Source organism: Sycon ciliatum, chromosome 10 (genome assembly GCF_964019385.1).
Source record: "Sycon ciliatum chromosome 10, ocSycCili1.1, whole genome shotgun sequence".
NCBI classification, from domain to species: Eukaryota; Metazoa; Porifera; class Calcarea; order Leucosolenida; family Sycettidae; genus Sycon; species Sycon ciliatum.
The window spans coordinates 21,727,648-21,754,580 of NC_088652.1; the positions used below are offsets into that span (position 1 = coordinate 21,727,648).

Here is a 26,933-nt window from a genome sequence, read left to right on the forward strand (position 1 = left end):
TCCGCTCTCTGTCGACATTGTAACCGCATGCAACTTGATACGTACACCTCATACTCCACTACTGCTATGCTTTGGAAACATAATATTCAAAACTTGAAGCACTTTCGGTAGGGCATGGTTGTGCTTGTTGAAAAATTACTAGTCATAGCAAGTGTGAAATCGACACCATCATGAAGTAGCTATTGCTCTATAGAAATAGTTTTTAATGGCAGTCTGCCATCGTGCGTACAGCAGCCTATGAGTATGACTATGAATGCTGTATAGAGTTTTACAATGCTGAAGTGAGGAATGAAAATTTGATCTGGACCGGTCACCTGGGCCGTGGGGTGTCCTGCATGCAGCTAGCTAGCTGGCACTGGGTACTATGCAGCCCCGGACCTGGGTTGACCGTTGTGTAGCCGCGTGCCTGGGTGGTGGAGCCCTGTACCTGGGTTGTGGAGCCCCAGACCCCAGCTGTACAGCATGGTGGTGTTCTTACATGTAGACATGCATGATTTGTTTTTGCGGTGATAGCGTGGACAAGGCGAGGACACACTGTATGGCTTGTTCACACTGTCACCTTGAAAACAATCATGTTACCTACAAACAAGGCTTGTATTATACATGTACATGATTTTACTCAATTCTCTAGCTTTCAGCTATGTGCATGTCACTAATATCAAGCACACTCGTTGCATCTCACATCAGCCTGAGCCCCCCCCCCCCACACACACACACACATGCCAAGACTGAACTATTTTTTATGCTGTTGAATGAACCAGCAGCCCATAGTGCTGATCACGGAGCAGTGCTGAGTGATAGTCAAAATACTAAACCTGCACGCAGAGCTATGGAAACTCTGCAACAGAACCCCAAAGTAAGCCCAGTCTCAGACCAGCGTCTTGCACACTGTGCTACTTCCAAGCACACGTGTTAGTTGGCCAATTACACACCAGGCTGTGCCAAGGCCGTTGGTAGCGCCAATAGAGAGAGAAACAGCCGACGATATAACGTGGAGAGATCTGATTTAGAATTGTCAACGGAGCACAGGATCCTACCTGCCTAGCTAAGCGTGCACTGTAGCTACCTCCAGCTTAATGCTCAGCATGTCAACGCAACGCCGTCTCAAGCCACGACTCGCCAGCCTGCTGGGAGAGATGTACATAATTATAGTGGTAGCGAATACAATGGCGTACTCAGCTATGAAATAGGCATCACAATCACAAAGCAAGCGAGTTGCTACTGACCGTGTTCAAAACACAAACGTAACAGCAGTAGCAGCAGCAGTAGCAATGGTGAACACGTCCACAGAATCTGTAACATGGGTGGGGGTGACTAGCTGGTAGTGCCAGCAGTGAAGTTTAAATGACCACGTCAGGAGGATGTTCAAGCTGCACGCGGTCGGAGCAGCAGGGCTGGCATGCCGGCAGTACGGGACACTGCACACATCTAGCTCACCGTCCACTCACACTCACAGGTCACGCTGCGCACAAGACAACCCGCCCGCGGCGCCCTCACAATCCTGACGAGCGCACACACTGAGCGGCTCTGTGTTCGCGCCACACTGTGCGGGGCGTGAGCCGGGCACTTGGCTATACTTGCCTGCACAAGCTAACATCTGAGACCATGTGCAGAGCACCAGCATTGACCAGTCAGTATCTACCGTACCACAATGCAGGGTTGCCGGATATACCCATGCTGGCGTTCGCTTAGCCAACAGACGAAGCAATCATGACCTGCGAGCCTTATTTGTCAAGATGGAGATGACACCCAGCATTTCCAGCGCCAGTGCTGTAGAGGCCTTCAGGCGATGCTCGTGTCCGGCATCACTGCGGTCATACGCATACTCTTCTGCAGCACCAGTGGCGGATCGCTCTACTTGCTTGTCCCTATTGTCTTAATCCGTGACATCAGAGCCGAGATGCCGGATTTCTGACGACTCCAGTGTTGCGACATATCCAGTACAAGGACTTTCCAGCCAAGCTCCTCCAGCAACAGCTGTTTCCTGTACAGCGGGCCGGCGAGGCGTCCACGAGGTGCGTACGTTGAGCCATAGAAGCAAGGCACGACGGCCACCGGTGTGCCAGGCAGGCCGTCGACGTCCTCACCGGACAGATCGTCCGGCTGAACGTTGGCCCTGTTCCACGGGATGAGCTGCCTGGTGTTCGGGTTGACCAGCGCGCACGCGTGGATCATGCCGGCGGCGCCGTCCGTCATGACGCCAACGGCCAGCTCCGGGTGGCGTTTGTGAGCTTCCACAAACATACCCGGGATGGGACGGTGCTTGGCCAGCAGCTCTCCAAGCTCCATCCTGCTGGTGGCGAGATGCGGCCTCACCTGCTCCAGTTCGTAGCCGTAGTTGCGGAATGACGTGGGGGGCAGGTCGGTCAGCACCCGGTCGAGATGGGCCATACCACCCGCGGGCGGGCGCATGCCCTGGGCCAGGTAGGACCAGAGGAGATGCAGCAGCAGCTCGGGCTGCACGGTGCGGAACAGCTGCGGCTTGATGTATTCCTGCATCTCCTCCAGCAGTGCCAGGCTAGGAATGCCGGCATGGCTCAGTGAGTACGCCAGGTTGGCCACCATGGTCAGCGACACAAACGGCCTTACAAACTTCTCCTGGGAGCGGGCCATGTGCAGAAAGAAGATGGCGTACGCCAAGAGAAACTCTTCGTGAAAGTACCCCAGGTGTGTTATGGATCTGGAGATGGCCGCAAGCTGTACGATAGTCTTGTCGTCCTTGGGCATGGGTACCTTTATGAGCTGTGCACTGAGATTAGCCATGATGTCGTGGACGACCTTGGGACTCAGCAGCGATCGAGAGATACGCTGCATACCAGCCAGGAGAAAGATGTTTGTTTTCACCGTCACCGGCTCGATCGGCTGCAGGCTGTCGACAACTTTAGAGAATCCCGGCATGTTGATGATGGCGATTATTTCAGTTGGCACTCGCCCATGTATCTCTAACAGGAGAGTAGCGGCAATGAGGACATGCTCGATAGTTGAAGTTTTCAGCACGTGATCCCACACCTTTACTGCTAAATTGCTCAAAGCTTCTTTGTCTGCCGAGCGTAGTTCACTTAGTAGTACTGGGTCATCCAACAAACCCAAGAAGTCAGGGTGCAGCGCAACACTGTCCATTGAGCAGAGGATTTTCAGCAGAGACTCGATCATCTCGTCCCTCTCCGGCTCCTTCTCCACTGTGCACTTCAACGAATCGATCAGCAGATTGACCAGGCGTACAAAGTTTGGTAAGTCCGCCTCGCTCGTTCCCAGGACGCCATTCTCGCAACTGCTGAAAAATTCCTGCACTTTCTGCGAGAGCAACGTTCCACCAGACACCACGAGCGTGGCAGGAGGAAGGGGATTTAGCAGGGGTACGTCCAGTGCCGTACAGCTGACAGTGTCACTGCTATGCCTTGTCTGTCGTTGCTGTGGCGAGCACGCCAACCAGACACGAGCAGCTCGAGCCAAACAGCCATGCCGAGCTGATCGAACCAACAAGGTATTCATGTTCTGGCCTGCAAGCAAAGATCCTAGATTGGTGTGCACGACAACAAGGAAGGACGTGGATATCTTCAAAGAGCAATATTATGTTGCCCAGCAAGCAATCGCTGAGTCTGATCTCCTGAACAACAAAGCTGGCCTGAGTTATGGTTATTACAGCAATTTGAAATATAAAATAATCATCAATATTGATTACTTTTTATCAGGGCCTAGGGAGTCCCTGCTTTTTATGCCCACTTCCCGAAGCCATTTTTGGTTTCCATGAAAACAAGGACTGTTGTACACTGGATGACATCATTATCATGTACGCATGACGTTTTTGGTGATTGAATAAATCTGGTAGAATACTGAAACCGCGTTGTATCTGAAAAAAAGGATTGTTCTTGTCTGTTTTTTCCTATTTTATGCCTTTCTATGTTTGTTCGCGGAGGTTTGGCTTCCCATTTTGCGAATCATCATAGCCTCTGACGTCAACACTCAACAACAGCTACACTCAGCACAGGTACGAGGAGCACACACGTGTGGAGTGCACAACGGCCCGGGGCCCCCGTACCTAGCTTGGTCACTCGCCTTTCCGAACATGCTTGAAAAGACGTGACCGTGAGCCGAAACGGTGCTGGGCTGAAGTACGAATTGTGAGGTGACTGATTGGTCTGTGCAAGAGTACATGGGGGTTATGTACTCTTGGTCTGTGCAAGAACACTTCACCCTTTCGATCTTGTTTCACTGGCTTGTCATCTCTTTCGGCCTTTTCATTTGAATTTAATTTTGCTGTTTGACTGCCTTGGTTGGCGGAAGGAATTTTGTGTCCTCAGAATAGTCGACCTGGCTACTTCTCTGCCTCATTTCCCCATCCATACCTGGCAAGTTTACCATCACAAGATGTGAGGGCTGGCCACGCGCTGAGTCATCTCCGGAATACAAACTTTTGTTAGTTTCTCCCCCTCTCACGTACTCGAAGCCGGGAGGAGGATGGAGCCCATCGTTATGAACACCACTGAGTTCGGTAACCTGTCAGCTGCAAGCTGGGCATGCTACTCCCCGCTGAATGCCACGTTCTGTCTAAGGTGCGTTGAATTTCGCTGCGGATTTGTATTGTGTATTATCTTGAGGATGTGTGTTTTCTCGATTGTTTCATTGCTTTCTTCGTTTAGTCCTGAAAATGATGCGAGTTTTATTTTTATTCGGAATGCATGCTTTCCTACTAGTATCTGGTCGTCTCGTGTTGCTTTTTTCGCCTGTTGTATCAAATGTGAACATGGACGAGCACCTGAACTGCTTTCTCTGCATGTATTTCCTGGAGACAGGTGTTGGCATTTTTACGTTTGAGATTGTAAATGCTATCAATTAATTACAAAGTTTTTCGTGTCATGAGACAGGTGCATGTACGTGCAGGGTAGACTGGAAGCAATGATTTCCTCGCCCCACACCTGACTACAAAGTACAATCATAACCGTACTACCGAACACTGTACTGGGCGCTTGATTTGGAGACTTGTGCAGACATACGAGGCTCCCCCTTGCTCCGTGGATCCGTATGTGTACATGTCGTACTCCGGGTGGGTCAGTCATGCACTTCTGTCACGTTCTTGTTTTGCGGAAATCAATTCCTATTCCCGTTCTACATGTTGTTGTGTATGTGCACGACTAGTCGACTGTACATGTACACGCCAAGTGCTGGCGTGTGCAGTTACCTGGGCATAGCTGCACACGTTCCAGGCTCATGCATGTACGTTCACGAAATTGTGTAGAAAGTTGAAAGTTGAAAGTTTTCATTTGCTTGAGGGACAGGTGCAAACTGGAAAAGTCTGAAGTAACGCTAGTTGAAAGTTCTCCGAACAACACTGTGGTGGATGCAAACTGTTTGAAATGTTTTTTTTTAGTAAAGCATTGCGTGCTGCCACCAAATGTGCCGCTAAAACAAAAGGTGTTTCTTTTGCAGGACTGAAGTCTGTATTTTATGATCATGAGAAACACTAAAAGTAAAGTAAATGTTCGTGTCCGTTCCCGCACAAACACTGTCGAAAAGAGCGAAGGGAGCCACGAAGAATGACGCCAAGACAAATTTTGATTCAAAGGAGCAGCACGAAAACTACGGGTGAAGTGGACACGCTTTGCATAGCTTGTGCCCGCATAACTTAAATTTCGATAATGTCCGTAGAGCAACCAGGCGCCTAAATTTAGATGACACCTAAAAGGCACTAGAGTATATACTGTGTGTGAAGGGAACGCTGGTCACCTAATTCTACATTACACCTGAAACCTGGCAGGTCCCTGACACCGAAATTTTACTACACCTAGCATTGCATGTCCTAAGGCACTGTGAGTATCACACGAATGGGCCAAAGACCGCAGTAGTGTTCCTTCGAGTGAGAGTACTTTGTCCAGAACAGTTGCAGTCCCAACCAAATGTGCTGTTCTGGTGAATCCTGTGCTAGGTTGTACCAATCAAACGCACAGCCAGCTGTAGTACATTTTGCGAGGATGACTGTACACTCAAACGTGTCCTATCCGGACGCCTCAGATCCGGGCACGTCTCTCTACCGGGCACCTTCAGCTTGGGTTCCTATGGCAAAATGCTTCGAATTTGGGGGTTTGAACTTTTTTTGTATGCACAACTGTTTATTTTGTCACTATCAACCTGTGTAATCCACACGTTATCGATCGATCATTTTGGTATCCTTAAAGGGGAAGTTAAGGCAAAAATTAAAATTTCACCAGTTGTAGTCTTCGGGGTGCTGAGTCGAATGGTTGTGGTCCGAGGAAGCTGAGACGCTCCCTTCCTACTTGAATCCCAATCGAACTCGCGCACTTCCACCGAAACTGGGTGACTGCGCCCTACTAGATGGGGATTTGTATGCAAAATGTCACTAAAAGCGCCATTTCGTTCTTATAAAAGCATGGATGACCGCGATTGGCCCATATGTTGTAGTCTTTTGGACGCTGAGTCGATTGGTTTTGGTCCAAAAAGGCTGCGATGCAGCGTTCCTCCTTTATTCCCAATCGAACATGGTTGAACAAGCGGTCACGTGCTCCTGCGTACGCCAGTCACCTGGTCACCGTGCCTGCAGGGTACAACTTACTAGCCTGTTTGACCTTTTTTGGGTGCAGTCCTGTCACTCCAGTTGAACCTTGGTGTGAAAGTTGTCGCCTGCTGGCGTGGTGACCAGGTGATTTGGGCACCCAGGAGCACGTGACCGATTGTTCAACCATGTTCGATTGGGAATAAAGGAAGAACGCTGCATCGCAGCCTTTTCGGACCAAAACCAGTCGACTCAGCGTCCAAAAGACTACAACATATGGGCCAATCGCGGTCATCCGTGCTTTTATAAGAACGAAATGGCGCTTTTAGTGACATTTTACATACAAATCCCCATCTCGTAGGGCGCAGTCACCCAGTTTCGGTGGAAGTGCGCGAGTTCGATTGGGATTCAAGTAGGAAGGGAGCGTCTCAGCGTTCTCGGACCAAGACCATTCGACTCAGCACCCCGAAGACTACAACTGGTGAAATTTTAATTTTTGCCTTAACTTCCCCTTTAACATGTGCAATGGTTGCCAAATAAACTTCTTCAACGAATGATATGATACAATGTATCATAGTATCATAGTACAGTTGTGGCAAGTGAAATCCGACACTTGCCATAGGGGACAGCGCCACAAATGGACATCAATGATGTAATGCACTGCACCAAATTTGTACTATAGAGCCGTATGCATCCCAAACAGATCAAAAGGTCACAGCGTAGATACTAGAGAGGTACTAGGTTCTGCACAACGAAAGTTCGAACGAAGTTTCGCGACAGGCCTTGCGAAAGTGTGTACGAATTTTCGCACGAACTTTGTGTTCTGCACATTTTCGTAGTTTGCACGCGCCAAGTGCACGTACGACATGACCCAATCTCACGAAACTTCCTACGAAAGTTCATTTCGCGTTCCCTGCAAGTTTCACGTCCAAAGTGACGAAAGTTCGTGCGAAGTTTCTCACTTCGTGACGTAGAGCGAAAGTTTGTACACATTTTCGTTTTGCAGAACCTCTCTACTCACAGTTCACAAACATAGTACACATAAGGAGTACTGGTATCTAATTCCCATTCATTTTTGCCAGCACCTTTTGAACCTTGACTGTGATGAGTACGAGTTTTGTCATCAGACAGATAAAGTTGTATGTAACACATGTACTGTATGTACGCAGGGCTGCAAGGGCTGCAGACTGCGTGGTGCAGTCCATTATGCCAAGTGTCGGATTTCACTTGCCACAACTGTAGATGAGTTATCCTGAGATACGGGCAGTGCCCAGTCCCAAGGTGCCCGGATAAGAGGCGTCCGAGTGTACATGGTTCATGACCTTATAATGATTATTCTGGTCCATGACCTTGTATGCTGATCTGGTATCCCAGTGTGTACGGCTAAAGCGCACCAGGTACATAGATCCCATGAAGTGATGGAGCGGCTTTCAAAGTACTTGTATGTCGTTTTCTTGCGCCTACGGGGGACCACTGGGCTCTACAAATCGCCAGAGGGGATTCTCAGCTTTGCGAAGAACCCAGGATGATGAAACTTCCGTTACTGGTGAGAGAAACTGCAATACACTCAAACGTCTCTTATCCGGACGCCTCAGATACGGGCACGTCTCTCTACCGGGCACCTTCAGCTTGAGATTCTATGGCAAAGTTGCTTCGATTTAGGGTTTTTGAACTTTTTCCGTATGCGCAAGTGTTCATTTGTCACTGTCAACCTGTGTAATCCACACATTTCCATCAGTGGATTCTTGTTTATCCTGAACACGAGCAATAGCTGCCAAAGAAACTTCATCAAAAAGATGATTATGATACATGATTAGATGAGCTGCCCTGAGATACGGGCAGATCTGAGATACGGGCAGTGCCCGGTCCCACGGCGCCCGGATAAGAGACGTTCGAGTGTACATGTATTTTCCGTGCCCGTTGTCAACATTGCGTAAAGTACTGGCACGGCATGCTGGGCACACCTGTAGTATGCGCAGTGGCACTGACAGCTTTTTTTAAGGACACGTGTCCATGGTGTGTCAGTTTCTGTCTGTATGCATAAGTCAGGGTTACGTGAGCGTTGGTGACCGCTGAGACTTACGACAACCGGCTCCTTGTTGACCTTTCGTGAAACTTGTGTGTGTGTGTGTGTGTGTGTGTGTGTGTGTGTGTGTGTGTGTGTGTATGCGTTACTGTTGATGTGTGTGTGTATGTGTGTGTGTTTGCAGACATTCCACAGTGACAGCACTCGCCATCATCACCTTACTGCTAGTGTTTTACAAGGTAAGCTGTCTGCTGCCTGCTGTGTACTGTGTGTTGTGTGCTGTGTACTGTCTGTTGTCTGCTGTGTACTTTCTGTTGTGCACTGTGTGTTGTGCTGTGTTGTGCTGTGTACTGTCTGTTGTCTGCTGTGTACTTTCTGTTGTGCACTGTGTGTTGTGCTGTGTTGTGCTGTGTTGTGCTGTGTGCTGTCTGTTGTGTGTTGTGCTGTTGTGTGCTGTCTGTTGCGTGCTGTGTGCTTTGTGCTGTCTGCTGTGTACTGTCTGCTCTGTACTGTGCACTGTGTGCTGTGCACTGTGTGCTGTGTGCTGTGCACTGTGTGTTGTGTGCTGTGTGCTGTCTAGAATATGAATTTAGACTTAAACTTTGCGTTTGAGTTCCGGAAGGCGTGGTTCGTCCTTTATATCGGTTTTGACATTAGTAAAGAAGATGTGTCAGATTTTGCTGATGCAATGCAATACTGCAGGCGAGGATTACGGTCTTCATGACTCCTCAGTAATGGTGAAAGTGACGAATTTGCTTTCCCGAAATCGTATTGAGTTGCACACTCTGGTTTATGTACTCTTGGTGCTAATGTATTTTGACGTCAGCAGTCCGCATGCATACTGCATGCATACTGCAATTTTCTTGAACATCTGAGTTTTACAGTTCTGCTCAATGATCTTGCCGTGCTGGACAACGCACACATCGCAAGTGTACCGGAGCTGCTGCCACCTGCCAACTATGGGACAAATTGCCTCGCGAAAAGGCTGCAGCCATGTTTCATTCCTAGGTGCCATTCCGAGATCTGTGGCGGAAAACTGGCCAATCCTTGTATCGTGTTGCATTGAGTGCGTTCGATTACGCACTTGAATCGATTCATGAATGGAGTCTCGCCGTTCGATTTCATGTCATGAGCCCTGGAATCGATTCGGAATCCATGCACTCTATTCACATGCGGTGGTGTGAATAGCCAGGGGCGATTCACGAATGGATTCATGAATCGATTCGCGGGCGTAATCAAACGCACTCACTGAGTAACCATCCTATCCTCTCTGGTGCAATTTCTCTGTGTTTTTATTTTGCAGCTATTTTTCTTCCACTATCGTCGCCACTCTCTCTGGCATCAGTACTTGATCTTCTACGCCGCCGGCTTGGAGTGCATTCTTCTTTTTATTCACTGGATACTAGTGGCCAAGATTGAACTTGCATTCGTCGCACTCTTTCTCAAATCAGTACAGGTAGGTCTCACCCTTTTTACAAGAGTGAGCTCATGTTGTGCAGCTTGTGCCGTGTGTGTGTGTGTGTGTCTCTCTCTCCTCCTCCTCCTCATCCTCCTCCTCATCCTCCTCCTCATCCTCCTCATCCTCCTCCTCATCCTCTTCCTCCTCCTCCTCCTCCTCCTCCTCCTCCTCCTCCTCCTCCTCCTCCTCCTTTTGTTTTAAGTTTTATTTTACATTCTTTCTTCTTTCCCTTCAATAGGGAGGTTTCTCTCTACGTAATTACGTATGAAAATCCGTATGTCGTACGCGCCGGGGAGCGAGGGCAACTTTCATACGTAAATCTCTCTACGGATTTCCGTAGGAAAGCTCTTTCCTACGTTGGGTCCTCCGTAGGACTTTTTGAAATATTTTTTCGCATTTGTCCATGGCAACATTCAAGCCGCGCGAAAAACAAGGTGCACACACCGTACACCACGTGCAAAATATCATTGAAAACGCAGTTTCGGTTCATGGTGCATGCGGTGGGCGCATGCAGCCAACGCGTCTCCACAGTAACAACGCATGTAAGCAGTCGTGGAGAAATCACGTAGAGTGAAACCCAGCAGCTCTGATTTTTACGTATGAAAATTCCGTGCAGTTCATACGTTATTTTCATACGTAATTCCGTAGAGCGAAACCTCCCTACATGTACTTGTTGACTGCCCTATCATCTTCATGGATGTGTGTGCTGCAAGCCTTCAGACGTTAGTCGTTGGTGTGCTCAGTCAATGTGCCTATGTGTGCGTTCTTGCCTGTGTGTGCTCGCCTGTGTGTGTGTGCGTGTGCGTGTTTGTGCGCGGTCCGTCTGTTTGTATGTTCACTTCAGGCTCTGACAGTTGTATATTTTTACTGTTCACTGGCTGCCCATCAACTGAGACACGAGAAAACATTCATCTGGTGGGTATTCTTCTGTGCCTCTGTTCCTGTCGTGCAATTTTTGACCAGCCCTGAGTTGGTAGTGGCTCAGGAATATTCAATACCGTAAAAGTCCGTAAATACGTACGTGCCCGAAAAAAATACCCCCTTCATTCTTTTGGATCTGTCTGTTGAAGTCAAGTCAAGCCCGATAAACATACTGCCCGAAATGAGTACCGGTACGGTGCGCACATGCAGCACATAGTATGTACATCGACATGAAAATGACTTCTCCACTACACCCAAGTCAGGTCCGAAAGTTAGTTCGTGCCCGAAAGTCAGTACCCGCCCGAAAGTTAGTACGGGTGTGGTCACTAAATTCGAAAGTAAATACGTACTTATTTACGGACTTTTACGGTATGCTTGCTGAAAGCCCGCTTGTGTACATAGTGTTAAGGTTATGCAGTTCCAGGGCTGTTATTCTTATTGGGCTGGATTTCATTGGTTTCAGGGAAAGATGCAAATGGGAAAGTCTGAAGGAAAAATTGCCTGTCACCACCAGGACTCGAAACCAGGGACCCTCGCTCATGACCAGCGATGCTCTACCACCAAGCTATGGTGTAGTTAGGTGTCATCCAAGCAGCTGGATTTCATTTGCCATTGTTGTAACTGCTCTGTGCTTGTGCCGATAAAGTAATGATTGTAAACCTATTATTTATAAACATTGGATCGACGGTGTCTTTCCTCTCGTGAAAGTTGCTGTTTGTGTTGTTGCTGCCATCTCTCTGCTGTAGGGTGTTTGTGCCAGTACTTGGTCTGATCTTTCTGTATTTCATCGCCGCCCTGATCTATGCACTGTCCACCACGGCGCCGGATCACAGCGAGTGCTATGGTAAGCGGCTGACTGGGACTCTCGTACTGTTCCAACTTCCACCACCAGTCCGCACACAGTGCAGTACAGCCCAGGAAGTTGTAGCATTTAGCGAGACGGCACGGGCGACTGTAACTTATGAATATCCTCATGCAGTACTGTTGGGCGCCGAAGAACCGCCAGGCTAGAATTTCACCATTTTTTTTAAAGAACGGTGTGGGCTGGATTATTTGCACATAAGAACGGAAACCATAATCTACACTATAATCTACACTCAGACGTATAACTCTGCATAAATGTACATGTAAGACTGTACCATCGAATAAGAACGAAACTGCTGTGTTCGCTAGAAATAAGAACGGGCTAGGCTAGAACCCGGACTCCGCAGTTCTTCGGCGCCTGACAGTACTGTAATCATGTCTGTATAGTTTTGATCATTCTGTGAGAAGTAGCCCTTGGTCGGTGGGAAGGCACCATTCCTTGTTTGCTTGATAAAGTAAATAAAGATTACCACGCCATACCATACCATAGTGCTTGTTGATCAGATATTTTGTCTACTTGGTGTGTAAATCCTTTGTGTGGTGTTGTTGCTCGTGCATTTGCATTTGCAGACATCTCTTGGATACAGTTTGCTTCAGGAGAGATAGCACTCAGCCTTGTCTTCCTATTGGCTGGTGTTCAAATCACACGGTAAGCTGGACCTGCTCTCACTGCTACTGGCGCTGCAGGCTGCTGGTGGTGGTGGCGGCGGTGTTGCTGCTACTGTCGTTGCAGGCTGGTAGTGCTGCTGCTACTGGCGCTGCAGGGTGGTGCTGCTGCTACTGCCACTCCAAGGTGCTGCTGCTACTGCCACTCCAGGTTGCTGCTGCTACTGCCACTCCAGGGTGGTGCTGCTGCTACCACTCCAGGGTGCTGCTGCTACTGCCACTCCAGGGTGCTGCTGCTACTGCTACTGCCACTCCAGGGTGGTGCTGCTGCTATTGCCACTCCAGGTTAGTGCTGCTGCTACTGCCACTCCAGGTTAGTGCTGCTGCTACTGCCACTCCAGGTTAGTGCTGCTGCTACTGCCACTCCAGGTTAGTGCTGCTGCTACTGCCACTCCAGGTTAGTGCTGCTGCTACTGCCACTCCAGGTTGGTGCTGCTGCTACTGCCACTCCAGAGTGGTGCTGCTGGTGTTAGTGATGTTGGTGATGTTAGTGGTTCTGGTGGTCGCCACGATGCTGCTAATGCCGCTTAAGAGTTTGGGCGGTGCTGTTCTTAGTGGAGGTGTTAGTGGGGTGTGGCAAATGAAGCGTTGTTGGTGCTGGTGGTGGTGGTGGTGCTGCTGCTGGTGCTGCTGGTGTTGTTGGTGTTGTCACTTGCAGTCACCTTGTGATATGGCTGCTGCTGCTGCTGGTGGTTACAGGTGATGCTTGCCTGGCCTCGGGTCGTAGTATTGCCAGGACCTGCTCCAGTAACATTTACTGTGCGAGAAACATGTACATGCATGTGATCGATACCGTACGGTATCATGCCCATCTGTATGTACTATCTCCCTCTTGCCATGTACTGCTGCTGGTGCTGCTGCTGCTGCTGTTGCTGCTGCTGCTGCTGTTGCTGTTGCTGCTCACTGGTCACTGCTGCTATTGTTGCTGCTGGTTGCTGCTGCTGTTGCTGTTGCTGCTGGTCACTGGTCACTGCTGCTTCTGCTGCTGGTGTTGGTGCTGGTTGCTGCTGCTGTTGCTGCTGCTGATGCTGTTGCTACTGCTGCTGTTGCTGCTGCTGCTCACTGCTGCTACTCATTGCAGCCGGTCACTGCTGTTGCTCTGTTTATCGTGTAGACCTAACACCATTTGTTATCACTGTGTGCCTTGTCCTGTTAGAAAAATCAACTCCATCCGCATGTCCTCCAGTAGCCGACGATCGCAGAAGATGGGTCTGTGGGCCATGATCACGGCGTTCTTTGCATCCAGTATCTGTGCGGTCACAGTGGATGTCTTTGCTCTGACAAGTAAGTTCAGTTGTGCTCACTGAAATCCAACCCAAAGTGCAAAACTGCATAACACGCTGGACCAGGTACGATTACATCACTGTACTTGTACATGTGTTTGTCAAGCAGCATTCGTATCGCTTCCAGGGCTTCAAGGGCCGTGCAAGTTGTGGGTGCCAAACATGCATTTCAGGTTGGATTTCACCGTGCACAGCTAGTTATGCTAGGATGCTGAAACTGGTAGCGCCTTTGCTGCTTATTAGACTGCTGTTGGTGTTGATTTCCAGTACCACCCCATGCTGTCTTTTCCTCCTCTCCGTTGGGCTGTCAGCAACCAGGCACGTTTGCTCTCTGTTGACTTCTGACTCCCCTGACAGTCGTGTATATTAACACCGATTGTCGTGAGTACAGAAATCGCGTCATTAGTTCCAGCTGCATTGGTTTGGAGCATTGCAGCTTTAATATCCTGTGTATGCACATCTTGGGATAATGCAGAAAACTCCTTTCCGCAACCATATACATGTACTGTAAAGCATGTAATTTTCGGTGTAACTTTAATTTCGGTGATTTCGGTAGAGAAACCAGGCACCTAAATTGAAATTACACCTAAAAGGCACTAGAGTATGCACTGTATGTGAAGGAAACGCTGGTCACCTAATTCTAGATTACACCTGAAACCTGGCAGGTCCCTGGCACCGAAATTTTAATGCACCTAAAATTACATGTTTTACAGTATATTCCGTCGTGTAGTTTCTCCTTGCAGGCTTTTCTCATTGCTCTACGCTGGCCTACTGATGATCTTCATGGTGATGGCTGCTGTGTATGCATGTTCACGTGTTCTTGTGTGTATGTGTGTGTGTGTATGTGTGTGTGTATGTGTGTGCGTGCATTGTGTTGTCTGCTATCATTACAGATCCTAACACTGACTGTGAGAGAATACTGGTAAGATGCTCACGGCGTTTTTAAAAATCCTTTTGTTGTTGTGTTTATTTTAATTCGCAAACCAAACAGGCAGATCTCCCCAATGAAAAAGGTGGCGAATGCAGATAGAAATGCTGGGCACAGCCTGTATTGTTGTGAAGGTTTTGCCAAGATCAGTGCGACCATGCTATTCACAGTCAAACAGATATTTGCATGGTTGTGCATGAAACTCGCTCTGTGTTACGACCACAGAGCCTTCCTGCCCCGCACTGTTTGAGTGTTCTACGCTCTGCTTCCACGGCGTGCTGAGCACTCTTTGCACACAAGTGCATCCCTCGCGATCATGATATTCAAAAATCCGTAAACTAGATGTGCAGCAATTGCAGGGTTACACAATTGGTCCTGAACTGTTAGCAGCAAGTTCCTAGCAACTGTATCTATTCTTTTCATGCAATTTGCTCCTACTGTACCCATCTCCTAAAAAGATGTATTTGAACATCTGTGATCATCTTGGTTGCTGTTGCTATTTCTGTTGCTTTTGGTGTAGTTGCTGCTGTTCTTGCTGTCGCTCTTCACTACTGTTTTGTGCTTGTGTGTTTGTCTTTATTTTTAGGGAGAGCAATTGGGTGGCGGTGATACTGCCCGCTACATAATTGTCCGGGTAAGTTGCGTGCGTATATTATATGTGTGTTTGTCTGTCTGTAGGAGCATGCGTGCACATGCTAATGTCGTGGACATGGAAATCCGGTTGAATGACGCGGGGGGCGGCGCCTTCAGTGCGTATAGAATGTTTGCATGCAGTGCACGTGTTGATCATATGCGTACTCAGTGCTACTCATGGCTGTATGGCCAGTGCGCTGGTGCCGCTTGACCTCCGACCGGATTTCATAATCCTATCCTATGCTAGCGTGTTCCACCTGCCCCTGGCTGCGAATGCTGGACTAAACACTGGCTCATAAATTTGTCATCTTTGCTTTGTGGCGAAAACGAAGAGAACGAAGTTTGTTGCTTCCTTGTTTTGAATGGGTCCTGGTCTCCCGGCAAGCAAGCATTCTTTGTTGGTTTGTGTGTTACCTATTCATGATCAGATCTTCCGCTACCTTCTTCCTATCTGGGCCATGATATTCGTTTTCAAAGTGCCGGAGAAGACCAGGGAGATGTCAACTGACCATGAGGAGCCACATGTTGATGTGCCCTATCGCCCTGTCAACGTAAGAGTCTTGTCTGTGCGTCCATGGAGCTATGAAGCCGAGACCTCTGGTCGGCGGAGCTTAATGGGCTCCACCACCACACTCCATTATTCACCCCAGTGTCTGGAGATTGTGGATTTTGTAGGGAAAAAAAAGAAAAAATCTATAGGTACATGTACTGTGCTGCTCGATAAAATCCGATGACATGAGTAGTCAAGTGTGCGCTCTGCACCGCTGCACAGACCAGTGTTGACAGGTCTGGAGCTGCATGGCGCCCGACGTGGCATTGACTTGTGTGATGGGATTTCATTGAGCAGCCCTACTGTGTATGAGCACTTTGGCACAAGGGACTGTTCTATTCTTGTATTTGTTCTTTTTTTGTGGCAAGGCTATCAGTCTCTCTCTCTCTCTCTCTCTCTCTTTCTCTCTCTCTCCTCTCTCTCTCTCTCTCTCTCTCTCTCTCTCTCTCTTTCTCTCTCTCTTTCTCTCTATCTCTCTCTCCCTCCCCCTCTCTCTCTCTCTCTCTCTCTCTCTCTCTCTCTCTCTCTCTCTCTCTCTCTCTCTCTCTCTCTCTCTCTCTTTCTGTCTGTCTGTCTGTCTCTCTTTCTCTCTCTCTCTCTCTCTCTCTCTCTCTCTCTCTCTCTCTCTCTCTCTCTCTCTCTCTCTCTCTCTGTCTGTCTGTCTCTCTGTCTCTCTCTTGCTCTCTCTCTCTCATCTAGGTCATGTAAATGCATTTGTGTGGAAAGTGTATAATAGTATGCCTTGTGGACGGTGGATCCAACCTGGCCTACATCATCATCATGTCACCCATAATAGGGGCCATTGATGCAGTGGTTGAGTAGAGTTGCAGTCAGCATAAGCACCGTGTACAGTCATGTGATCATCTGCAGCAGCTCTCTAGGAGCTGCTGCAAGCTGGCTTAGTTAGCACTGTCCTAAACAGATGTGCCCTGTTTGGTTTAGTTAGCACTGTCCTGAACAGATGTGCCGTGTTTCAAGCACACACACTGCAGTGTCCTACTACCCCATCTGTTCTAGGAAACCCCGTAGATTTCCTGTTGCCTGACGCACACGGCTTTGCGTTGATAGCCCATATCGTACTTGTTTGTTATGTTTGTTGCTGTTGCTGCTGCTATTGTTGTTGCTGCTGCTGTTGCTACTGCTGCTGTTGCTGCTGCTGTTGGTGTTGCTGCTTCTATTGCTGCTGTTGCTACTGCTGCTGCTGTTGCTACTGCTGCTGCTGTTGCTACTGCTGCTGCTGTTGCTACTGCTGTTGTTGCTGTTGCTGCGGCTGTTACTGTTGCTGCTGCTGTTACTGTTGCTGCTGTTACTGCTGCTGCTGTTGCTGCTGCTGCTGCTGTTGCTGCTGCTGCTGCTGTTGCTGCTGCTGCTGCTGTTGGTGTTGGTGTTGCTGCTGCTGTTGCTGGTGGTGATGGTGTTGCTGCTGCTGCTCCTGGTGGTGTTGTTTGAAATATGTTATTCTCTCGTTGTTGTTGCTATTGTTGTTTTACTTGCAGGACTATTATGGCAGTGTGTCTGCTTTGCCTGGTAGCACCCCGACTGATGAGACGCGTGGTCTACTGCACAACAACACTCCGCCGCCAAACGGCTCATTCACGCAATTCCCACCAAGCTTCCAATCACCGGTTGCCGGTCGCTGACAATCCGGGTAATGAACCTAGCTTGCTGTTGCTATCCCGCTGTGTCCAGCCAGCATCATCTTTGTATGCGCATCACTGCTGTATGGTGATGCTGGCAAGAGAGGAGCTTGTTTTATGCTTTTCAATTGTTTTTAACCATGTCCGGTGGACAAACTGACTTGTCCGTGCTCCCTTGGCACCGTTTATCCAGAGTTATCGTCGCTTCTCCGTCTCTCTCTCTCTCTCTCTCTCTCTCTCTCTCTCTCTCTTCTGTGGATTTAACTCGCTCTCTGTTCGTCAGTGCAGTTGCCGTTCTCAGAATCACCGCTGTGAGGTTCTCTGCCAGTCCGGTCTCTACTCTCATGTTGTCTTCAATCATCGGCCCATCTTCATCTGCAAGTGTGGTTTGTTGTCGTCATCGTTGTTGTCGTCGTCGTCATCGTTGTTGTTATTGTTGTTGTGGAAAAGAAGAAGTTGTTCTTGTTCGTGTCCGTCAAGCCGTATCAGTTTAATGCATGTGCCTATCCTCCGCTGGTCGGAGTGGTCGGTTGGCTGCTGTATGTGACATCCGTCTTTAACTCTTGCGCTCCAGGCCACCATGGCCTTCGTCATCGGATATTACATTTCACTTTTGCACACATTTTTTTGCTCATGATGTACTGCTTCCCATTGGTCGTCGTCGTCGCAATTACCGTTTCCAGTCCTCGGAGTTGAGTTGCTCGCCTGTTGCATCGCTGCCACCAGTTTTACAGAATAGTCTGCTGCGAGCCTGGTGGTTTTCTCGCCGATGCTCTGTGTATGATTCTTGCCTTCCGGCGTTGTTTGGACCCTGGCGTGTTTTGGTCGGATACTGTACAGATATCTTCCCCGGTGCACTGTGTTGTGCGCGTCTTTCTCTCAGGAATGGCTTACTAACTTCTGACTATCCGTTCCTGACTTCTTTCCTGCATCCATCTCGCCAAGAGTTGCTTTTCGTAACATTTATGTTGATGCTCTGCTTCCTGACGTGCATGCGCATGTGCGATGCAGTCCGTTGTTGGCTAGGCAACAGGCGTGTGTTGCTGCTGCTGTTGATATGTTTTGTGTAATGATTCTAACCCCGTTTAATGCCGCCCGGCCGCCACTGCCGGCTGGAGCAGCTCTCCTCTTCCTATCCTCTATTTATTCTCGATCTGCTAACGCTGCTCGAGCCCCTTTTGGCAGGCGTTGCAGGCTGACGGTGGTGGTGCTGCCGTGCATGACTCTCGTCCACTCTCTCGACTGGACTCATCAATATAATCATGTGGGCGACTTTCTAATGTCCGTGTTCCATGTCCTCGTTTCTCTGACAGCCTCTTGATTTCGTTTTCGCTGGCCCCAAACCGCTGCTAGCGCGGCTAATTTCTGATAACGTACTTGCTCATTCCATGCCATCAACAATCCACTCATTTATATTGACATCTGTTGAAGCAACCATCTTTTTCTTCTTTTTTGTTGCACACCGAATCTTATCTCTTTCGAGCTTCTCAGTATTTGCTGGTGGTTCTGCGCATATTTTCGTGCAATGGCTCTTCTCTCTGTGCCGTCTTCAGTTGAATTCTTATTTCCATGTACAATGTCATGTAGTTCTTCTACCCTGAAGTTGAGTTCTTCTTACCTCTCTCTCTGTGCCTTTTTTATTATTTTTTTAACCTTCGGCTGTCTTAACACTCCTAATGCATTGGCCAACTTGCCTCGGAGGTGTTCGGAGTGAACATCGTGTTACTGCCATTTTACTGAAATCTCTGCTATGTGTCAGGGTTTTTTTTTATACTAATGATGCGCATTTTCAGAATATTTCCAGTGCCGTCCTCGTCCAGATTTTAGCTTGTACGTCTCCTTGTTCTTCGTCGATGGTCGATATCTACTGTTGAATGATTATCTTGTCGTTTGTGCCACTGTGCATGCGCTCTGTGTGTGTGTGTGTGGCAACATGACGGAAGGCTACCTTCTTGCCGAGGCATTTGGAAGTTGGACTAGTTTCGGTTCCACAATCCAGTGTGCCGTTACTATGGAGCTTTCATGGCAGGGGTTGTTGGTATGGCAGTTGGCCCTGGGTTCCTAGTACTCAGTTACCGAGGCTGGTTGGTAAAGTCCATGTAACTGTAACTCCAATTTCACTTCAAGGTACCAGTTCATCTAGTGTCTGCTTTTATCGATGCAGCGTGCTGGCTATACTGGTTACCCCAGCAAGCGTAGGGTGTGCATAGGTAACTGTCTTGACCGTCCTATTCCGATGTGCTCCGTGTGGTTTAGACCAGGTGTGCATCGGTAGTCGATTCACATGGCTTCCCCAGTTGTGTGGATTAGACGGTTATCTCAGCTTATCTGTCTTGATTTGTGGATGCACATCCAACGCATTTGCAGATCTGCATGGTTCTCTTGATGGGCTTATACATGGTGCATGGTGTGTGTGTGTTGGGGATTCTTGTATTCACGTTAATGTGTTCTTGCCATTGGTCGGTGTTTTCGATCTGATGTAGCAAGTTACAACGTTATTGGTTTGGTCCCCCTCGGGCTCAGCAAGCAGTCTACAAGGAGAGCTGTGCTCCAAGGAACGCTGCTTACTTGAAGCAAGAGTATATAAGAGGGTTACTTGAGGACTGAAGTGCATGTGTTTCATGATGTAAGTTTCTCTCTCTCTCTCACTCTCTCGCGCGCGCACACGAAAACACTACAATCAATGTAAACAGCTTTCTGGCGGGTAAACCAGATTGGCCAATCCACATGCAAGTTTACCAAAACCTGTCGCAAATGCCTCGCAATTTTGCCGCAAATCGTGCTGTGACTTCCGAGCTTTTCTTCCACGAATTTCCCCGGGACGGAACGTCATTGGACACATTTGAGTTAGCGGTGTAGGACTATCGGTTATTACTAGGTACGTGGCAACAGCTGTAGTTGGTAGCTTGAATCAGACGTCCGGTGCTCAGCGTGCTGGCTAGACTGGGGTGCCTTCACACACATTCAAGACAATACCACACGTTGAAGATAAGACCCACACGAGTATGCTTGGCCAGTTACCTGAAGACGGCCATATTCACTCTAACTGTGACCAGTCCACTACGGCTTACAACTTTACATGCAATGAGTTTAGGTATCACTCTTGACCAGGCATTCTTACTGGAAATGATCCGATAAGATCACCTTCCATAACTACCTTCAGCCGTGTATTAATATCAAAAAAACAAAACAAAATATGCCAATAAAAGGGGAAAAGTCAAGGGTCTCCAAGACGAGATTTTATGAAGCCACAAATAAAAACCTAGAGATTTTTAAATACTTTCCAGCTTCTAAATGAAGAAAAGCGCAATGCCTAAAATGGTAAAAAAGGATACGAAAAAGAAAACGTGAGAAATAAAAATCGAGTTATTAAACAACCACTGTTACCTCATGCGCCAGTGGACTATACTCCGGATGAACAGCGTTTTGATAACAATACGTCCAATAATAGATATGGTGAAGAGACTGCAATTGCTATAGAAAAGGCCATTTCTAGTGTCGGAATAAACATCTTGGGAGTGCGTCAACTCTTGAACTGACTGCGAAACTCCGGTGCCGTGGAATTCAAAGATTGCTATACTTCATTTTGGATTCTATCCCACAGAAGAAAACAAACATTGACCTCATAGTACACGGAGGCAGGCCCCACCAGCACCGGGGAGAGTGTTCGCTACATAGCTATATGATTATAGCAGTTGATTGCCACAGTTGCTCAGGTTGGCTACTGGACACTCATACATGTGTTGTGAGTAGCTTTGACCCTGAGAGTCAGACACATCTTACCGGTATACACACACACACACACACATTTGTGTTGGACGCTACCACTCACAAGCTAGGCCTGGGCCTGCTAACAGCTATCGGAGCCAGACACCATCTTACTGGCGAGGTGGTAGCCGAGGCGCGTTCCCTTCATAAGGATATCGGTGAGAGATGACGTGCAATTGCAGCAGGCACTGAACGGCAGGATCAGCCCGTACAGCATTCCGCAGAGCAACGATAGCGGCCATAGAAGCAACAGCAGCAGGAACCACACGATGGTGAAGAGCCAGCGGAGATTCATCCTCACTCCCTCTGCTTGAGAACTTGACTAAGCTTTAATATGCTGTACCAAGAAGACAAGAAACATAACAGATAAAACACTCAGGAAACGTGATTGCCGAATAAACCTTGGAGTCCAGTTCGTGATTATTTTTTAACTTCCAAACTACATAATGGACAGATTTAGTGGTGTCTTATGGCTTCATCTTGCTATCTGACGCCCAAGCGGTGTTTTGAGCTGACGAGGATGGACTGAGATTTCGAGGTGGGGTGAACAAGTACACCAGGGCGAGCCCGGGACCCTTCCCGGAATATTTTTTTGAAATTTACAACCCAAATCATCACTCAAACTGAACTCCTGTCGCGGACTACCGGTACCTTATCTCATGTGGTACCTAGGGACCAAAGTGATTTGACCAATACCATAACCGTAGCGTGTCCTCTGCTCCTGCTACATCACGTCAAGTACATAACCCCCAAAAGTCCAAGACGTAGAGTGTGCAACTGCCCACACAACCTCTATACAGTGCTGCAGCTGCTGCTGCGACACCATGTCACATCATGTGACATGGTTCAAAAGGTTACGCTGGCAAGCAGTGCAAAGTGACCACAAGAGAGTTGAACCCAAAGCAGGACTGCGTACAACCCTGTATCTATCCTGCGCGGGGTGCAAATAACCTGTACGGGTTCGTGACGTGATGTGAATTTCTGCCGTTGCAGACCCCATAGCCGCCATTGCACACTCTTGGGGGTTATGTCGGTACCCCATAGACGGAGTTACACACTCTTGGAGGGGGGGGGGGGGGTGTAGGTACTTCTGATCACATGCACACTTGTCGGGCATGCACTTATCAAACACGCCGGCATCCCCAGTGATTCCGGACTGCGTGGGAACACTGATGATATCACCCGCCCTGGCCTGGACTGAATAAGTTAAGTTTCATCACGGACTGCGGTCCGACCTGCCTCTGCCGTGCAGACTGGGAGCTACGAAACCCGCTCAGTGTCAGTGTCTGAGATTTGGTGTCATCTCGGTCAACACGTGAACAGAGTCACGACCACCCTCAACAGGCACAACTAGAGGGGTCGTCGCAAAAGCTTTTTGTCATCCCTGAAGCGAACATCATTCGGTGGGGGGGGGGGGGGGGGGCAAAATCGCTAGTCCACCGACACTGTACCTAGCATGCGATTTTTGTCGGCCACCATAGCAAGCTGCGGTTTTTTTCCGAGGGAGGGGATCGGAGCACATGACGAAATGAACGATGTTCGTTTCAGAGAAGACAAAAACCGTTTTCGACAACCCCTAACTCAAGGCATGTTCAGCTCAACAGAAAACACTGCATGATGGCCTCTGGGCCAGAGGTGAAGGCATACTTGGACAGTAAAATGCAAGTAGCATACTGGAATTGATCTTGATGATAGGCTCTGAAAATACTCTTCTTCTATACCAACCCCGTTCAATTGGGGGTAAACTAAATCATAAAACCAACAGTGCAATTTTTCATACACACGTGTGCATGTGCACGGCCGTTTCCTGGGTATGATGAAGCAGTTGACGGGTGTAGACACACTAAGTTTTGTTAAACATACGAAGCAAAAACGAAACAGAATGTGCAGCACGAACTGCATACTATAACGGTGTTGTTGTGTGTGGCCAGTGTTGCAATATTTCAGACTGAAGACAAGGACAGATGCAAACACAGCTAGAGTGTCCAGAAGCCAGCTAGGCGGCTAGCAGAAACTAGAGCCAGCCACCATCTTGGCAGCCACATCGTGCGCCAGTGTCACACCTTTCATGAGAAAATTTGTGAGTGCCACCGTGCATCCTGCACAGCATGCCTTGAACGGCAGCACCATCGCATACAGCATGCCGCAGAGCATGGATATCGGCCACACGACCAGCAGGATCAGGAACCAGAGGATGGTGAAGAGCCAGCGGCAATTCATGACGCACGCCAGAAGGAACGAGGACACCAGCCAAGCCAAGCCCATACGATAACAACCACCCGTCGGAATAGCCAAGGGACACACAAACCCCGGAATTTCACACAGCAGCAGCAGCAGCAGCCCTACACAAGACTATTACGAGGCAGGACACGCTTCAGACAGATCAAGACAGATACCAGGCCGTGTGAAACTCTCAGTGTTCCACAGTTGAGGGATTAGTTCATTAGATCGATGCGTATCACCGCTATTGGAGATGAATATCAAAGGTTAATTGGTGATTAGCAATTAGGAAGTCATCCGTTAGTGGCGTGTCTTATGCAGACGTTGCAGTGTTAGGGTCACGGATATCAGCAATTAGTAGATTAGTAGAGCAGCGTTCAGCTAGCACATAGAGCACAGGGCAAAGACAGGACAGAACAGGACGTGCTGTCAGTCAAAGGTAATATCACGTTACCCACGGGTCCTGTCATGCGGACCATTTTCAAGTCCTGCTTGGAAGCGGAAGGACTTTTTTCCAGCCATGCTGCCAACCACAGCAGGTGTCTAGCTCAATTCGGTCAAAATCGGGTTTTTAGCCTAATTCGGTCAAAATCAGTCTTTGAAAAGCCAGCAGGAATATTCTATTTAGATGATTCGTACTTCAAAAGTACAATTTGTTTTACATGCACTAGAAAATGTACATGACTGCATAGTTATAACCGCCGAAGAGAGTGTAATTCTCAGTATTGGTCTCTGATGGCGAAACTCACATCACATGGTCCACGTACTGGCGTGGACATGGAAATCCGGTCGTCGGAGGTCAAGCGGCCCCAGGGCGCCGGCCATACAGCCGTGAGTGTGCATGCAACGTTCTGTAGCCACTGAGGGCGCCGACCCGGCCTCGTCATTCCACCGGATTCCATGTCCCCGACAGTACAAGTACCTTTCCTACTACATGCACTGGCGTGGACATGGAAATCCAGTCGAATGGCCGCCGGGACCGGCGCCCTCAGTGCATACGGAACATTGAATGCACAGAGTCAGTGCGCTAGTGCAGTCCAACTCAGCGCAATCCAGTCGCGGCACTCAAGTTCGCGCCTTGCATCATTCCGCAGCCCAGTGTTCGCAGGTCCGGGGTTGCGCAGCGCCCGGCGCGTATATTAATGAGTACATCGACCGGATTTCATTACAGCAGCAGCACTGTGCTACCAGTGCATATGTTGATAGCGTATGCCGCGTGCTCACGGCTGCATGGCCAGCGTGCTGGGGTCGCTTGCCCTCCGGCTGGATTTCCATGTCCATGGCAGTACGTACAACGAAGGCCAGCATGTGCACTGGTCGGATGTCTGCCATGATCGTGTTGATGCCGGTGTAAGTTGAGTGAGTTTCTTTCAGTGTGTGCCATTTTTTTACTACTCCACTGCTGGCTAAAAGCAGGCTGGGAATATACGTCGTGAATGCTACACCATGTGATCGGTGAGTTTCCGCTGTCGACGGGCCCCGTTGTTAACCTACTACTTGTACCCACAGAGCTGCACAGCCTTGAGCTACCGGTACTCTTGCTAGTACATGTAGAGTAGAGCCAGAGACTGACACCAGCACACCACAGTGCACAGTGCACTAGGATTTGGTCTAGCAGGGACACGTGACTGTATGTCAAACCCCTCACTGAAGATGAGTGTACACAAACCGAACTGTTCGCATACTGCGGCATAGTACTACTAGGCGTGAGCCACGCCATTCGCCAGCCACCTTACCACAGCAATGATTGCAAATTTTCCAAAAAATATAATTTTTAAATTTCCAATGCTGCATTAATTTTGAGCAAAGTATACAATGTCACACATGTGTCATGTACATCGCTCACACTTCAAAAAACGTGTTGTCTTTATTTTGCTGCACATTTTTAAAGATGAAATTCCTTCGCTCCTAACGCACCACAGGCCTGACACTTACCGATCACAGCGGACAAATCCCACGAGTTGAATCTTGCAGCGAACGACTATCCCTTGGTGCACGTACAGTAGATCACCGCTCTTCGCCAGCAAGCACTCGAACGGCCTCAGAACAAGATCTACAGGGAAACTAAAACTGACTTCTGGAACGAAAAGTGATCCGCACGACACACAGCACGCGTCGCCTGCTAGCTACTGGTAAATCTACAGGTGATTCGTAAAATCCCCTCCCTGGTTCTAAGCGATCAAGCCTCCGAATGAAAGGATTATGGCGTTCGCGATTGTCCCAACCTCACAAGTCCTGCCACCCACCTAATGTCGTAAGGATCACAATGACTACGTTCATAACAGTTCACTCTAGCCTACATTGTAGCCTAGTCTAGGTACGGTACGGTGGCAAGGAGCAGCCAAGCGATCCTGCCTGTTCGACAGCTGCCGTGCACGCGTGCCAAGCGCTCAGCTGATATCACCGTACCCTCACACCATGCAGTGCAGTCTTGACAAGCGTTCTCAAAGACAAAATCCTCTCAAACACACTACAAATTTGGTATGATCGAAGACGCAGAAATCAATCAGCGCTACAAGTACAAGTGTAGGTCTAGGTCTAGCGCCAGGGACTGCAGGGAGCAATACAACCTACAAGCGTTGGCTTTTCAATGGCCTATGACTATGCCTCCCGCGGTACATGTATGGCTGGCTATGACTCCTGCAGCGCGGCTCTTGTCATTCAATCATTATCCATGTTATCTGGGCTGTGTAAGAATGACATGTGTGATGGCGTGAACCGGCTACAGTACAAAAAAGGTAGATGAGCTAGATATTACAGTATGGCTGGAATTCCTGATTTCGGGGGGCTAGCGCTCCTGCATTCCGTTTCTCCCTGGTGGGTTTTAGCTGTAGGTTTTCTTGAGCAGTGTTTCTGCATAGTCCTTTCCCCTTACAATACGCGTCCCTTTAGGGCCTTTTCACGTCCCTTTCATCTCAGCCACCCTTCCAGGAAACTCCCTTGATAAGTATCCATTTTACTTTTGAAGAATCCTTCAAATACAGTCTGAAGGAATGAATAATCTACCTCAGTACTCGTATACATTTACAAATGTATGTACATGTATACCTGGCGTAACGGTGAGGAAGCAGACTCAAGTGTGACCGTGGCAGCAAGGCTGTCGAGATTTCAGCCCCGGGCCTAAATTCAGGGCCAGGAATCTAGGCACAGACCTGAAAACTGAAGTGTGTGGAAGCGTTAGTACTCGTAGAGCGTTGGCACGCGGGTGGTGAATTATTACTTCAAAGTATTCACATATTTTGGACGGAGATACACTGTACACTTGCTATCAGATAATACTGTCTGAATAGGGTGCTGCGTAAGCGTTATGTCTGTGGGTGTATTGTGACATGTGCGCTGTTATCATGTTCATTCACAGCTACTATCTTACGGTTATTATCTCCATGTCGACTCTTCGTCGTCTTTTTGATTTATTTCATTTTAGAACGAGGTCAATCCCGTTGCCTAGGAGCTGACCAATCAGCAACTTT

At 48.6% G+C, this 26,933-nt stretch overlaps 1 protein-coding gene and 1 long non-coding RNA gene across 2 annotated transcripts; one reads left to right on the forward strand and one right to left on the reverse strand.

The window, feature by feature from the left end:
* The first annotated feature begins 4,054 nt into the window (after positions 1-4,054).
* Positions 4,055-19,353, forward strand: LOC135826032 (uncharacterized). Its single transcript, XM_065338667.1, has 11 exons — positions 4,055-4,553; positions 8,719-8,773; positions 9,838-9,990; positions 10,838-10,908; positions 11,661-11,758; positions 12,349-12,427; positions 13,601-13,728; positions 14,621-14,649; positions 15,242-15,289; positions 15,717-15,839; positions 17,335-19,353. The coding sequence occupies exons 1-11, from the start codon at positions 4,459-4,461 to the stop codon at positions 17,476-17,478; spliced, it is 1,023 nt and encodes a 340-aa protein (XP_065194739.1). The 5' UTR covers positions 4,055-4,458; the 3' UTR covers positions 17,479-19,353.
* Positions 19,354-20,464: 1,111 nt separating this feature from the next.
* On the reverse strand, positions 20,465-26,010 carry LOC135826034 (uncharacterized). The gene is made up of 2 exons (XR_010555194.1): positions 25,399-26,010; positions 20,465-21,580 (listed from the first exon to the last, which is right to left on the reverse strand). It is a non-coding gene; the product is annotated as an uncharacterized LOC135826034 (long non-coding RNA).
* Positions 26,011-26,933: the final 923 nt, after the last annotated feature.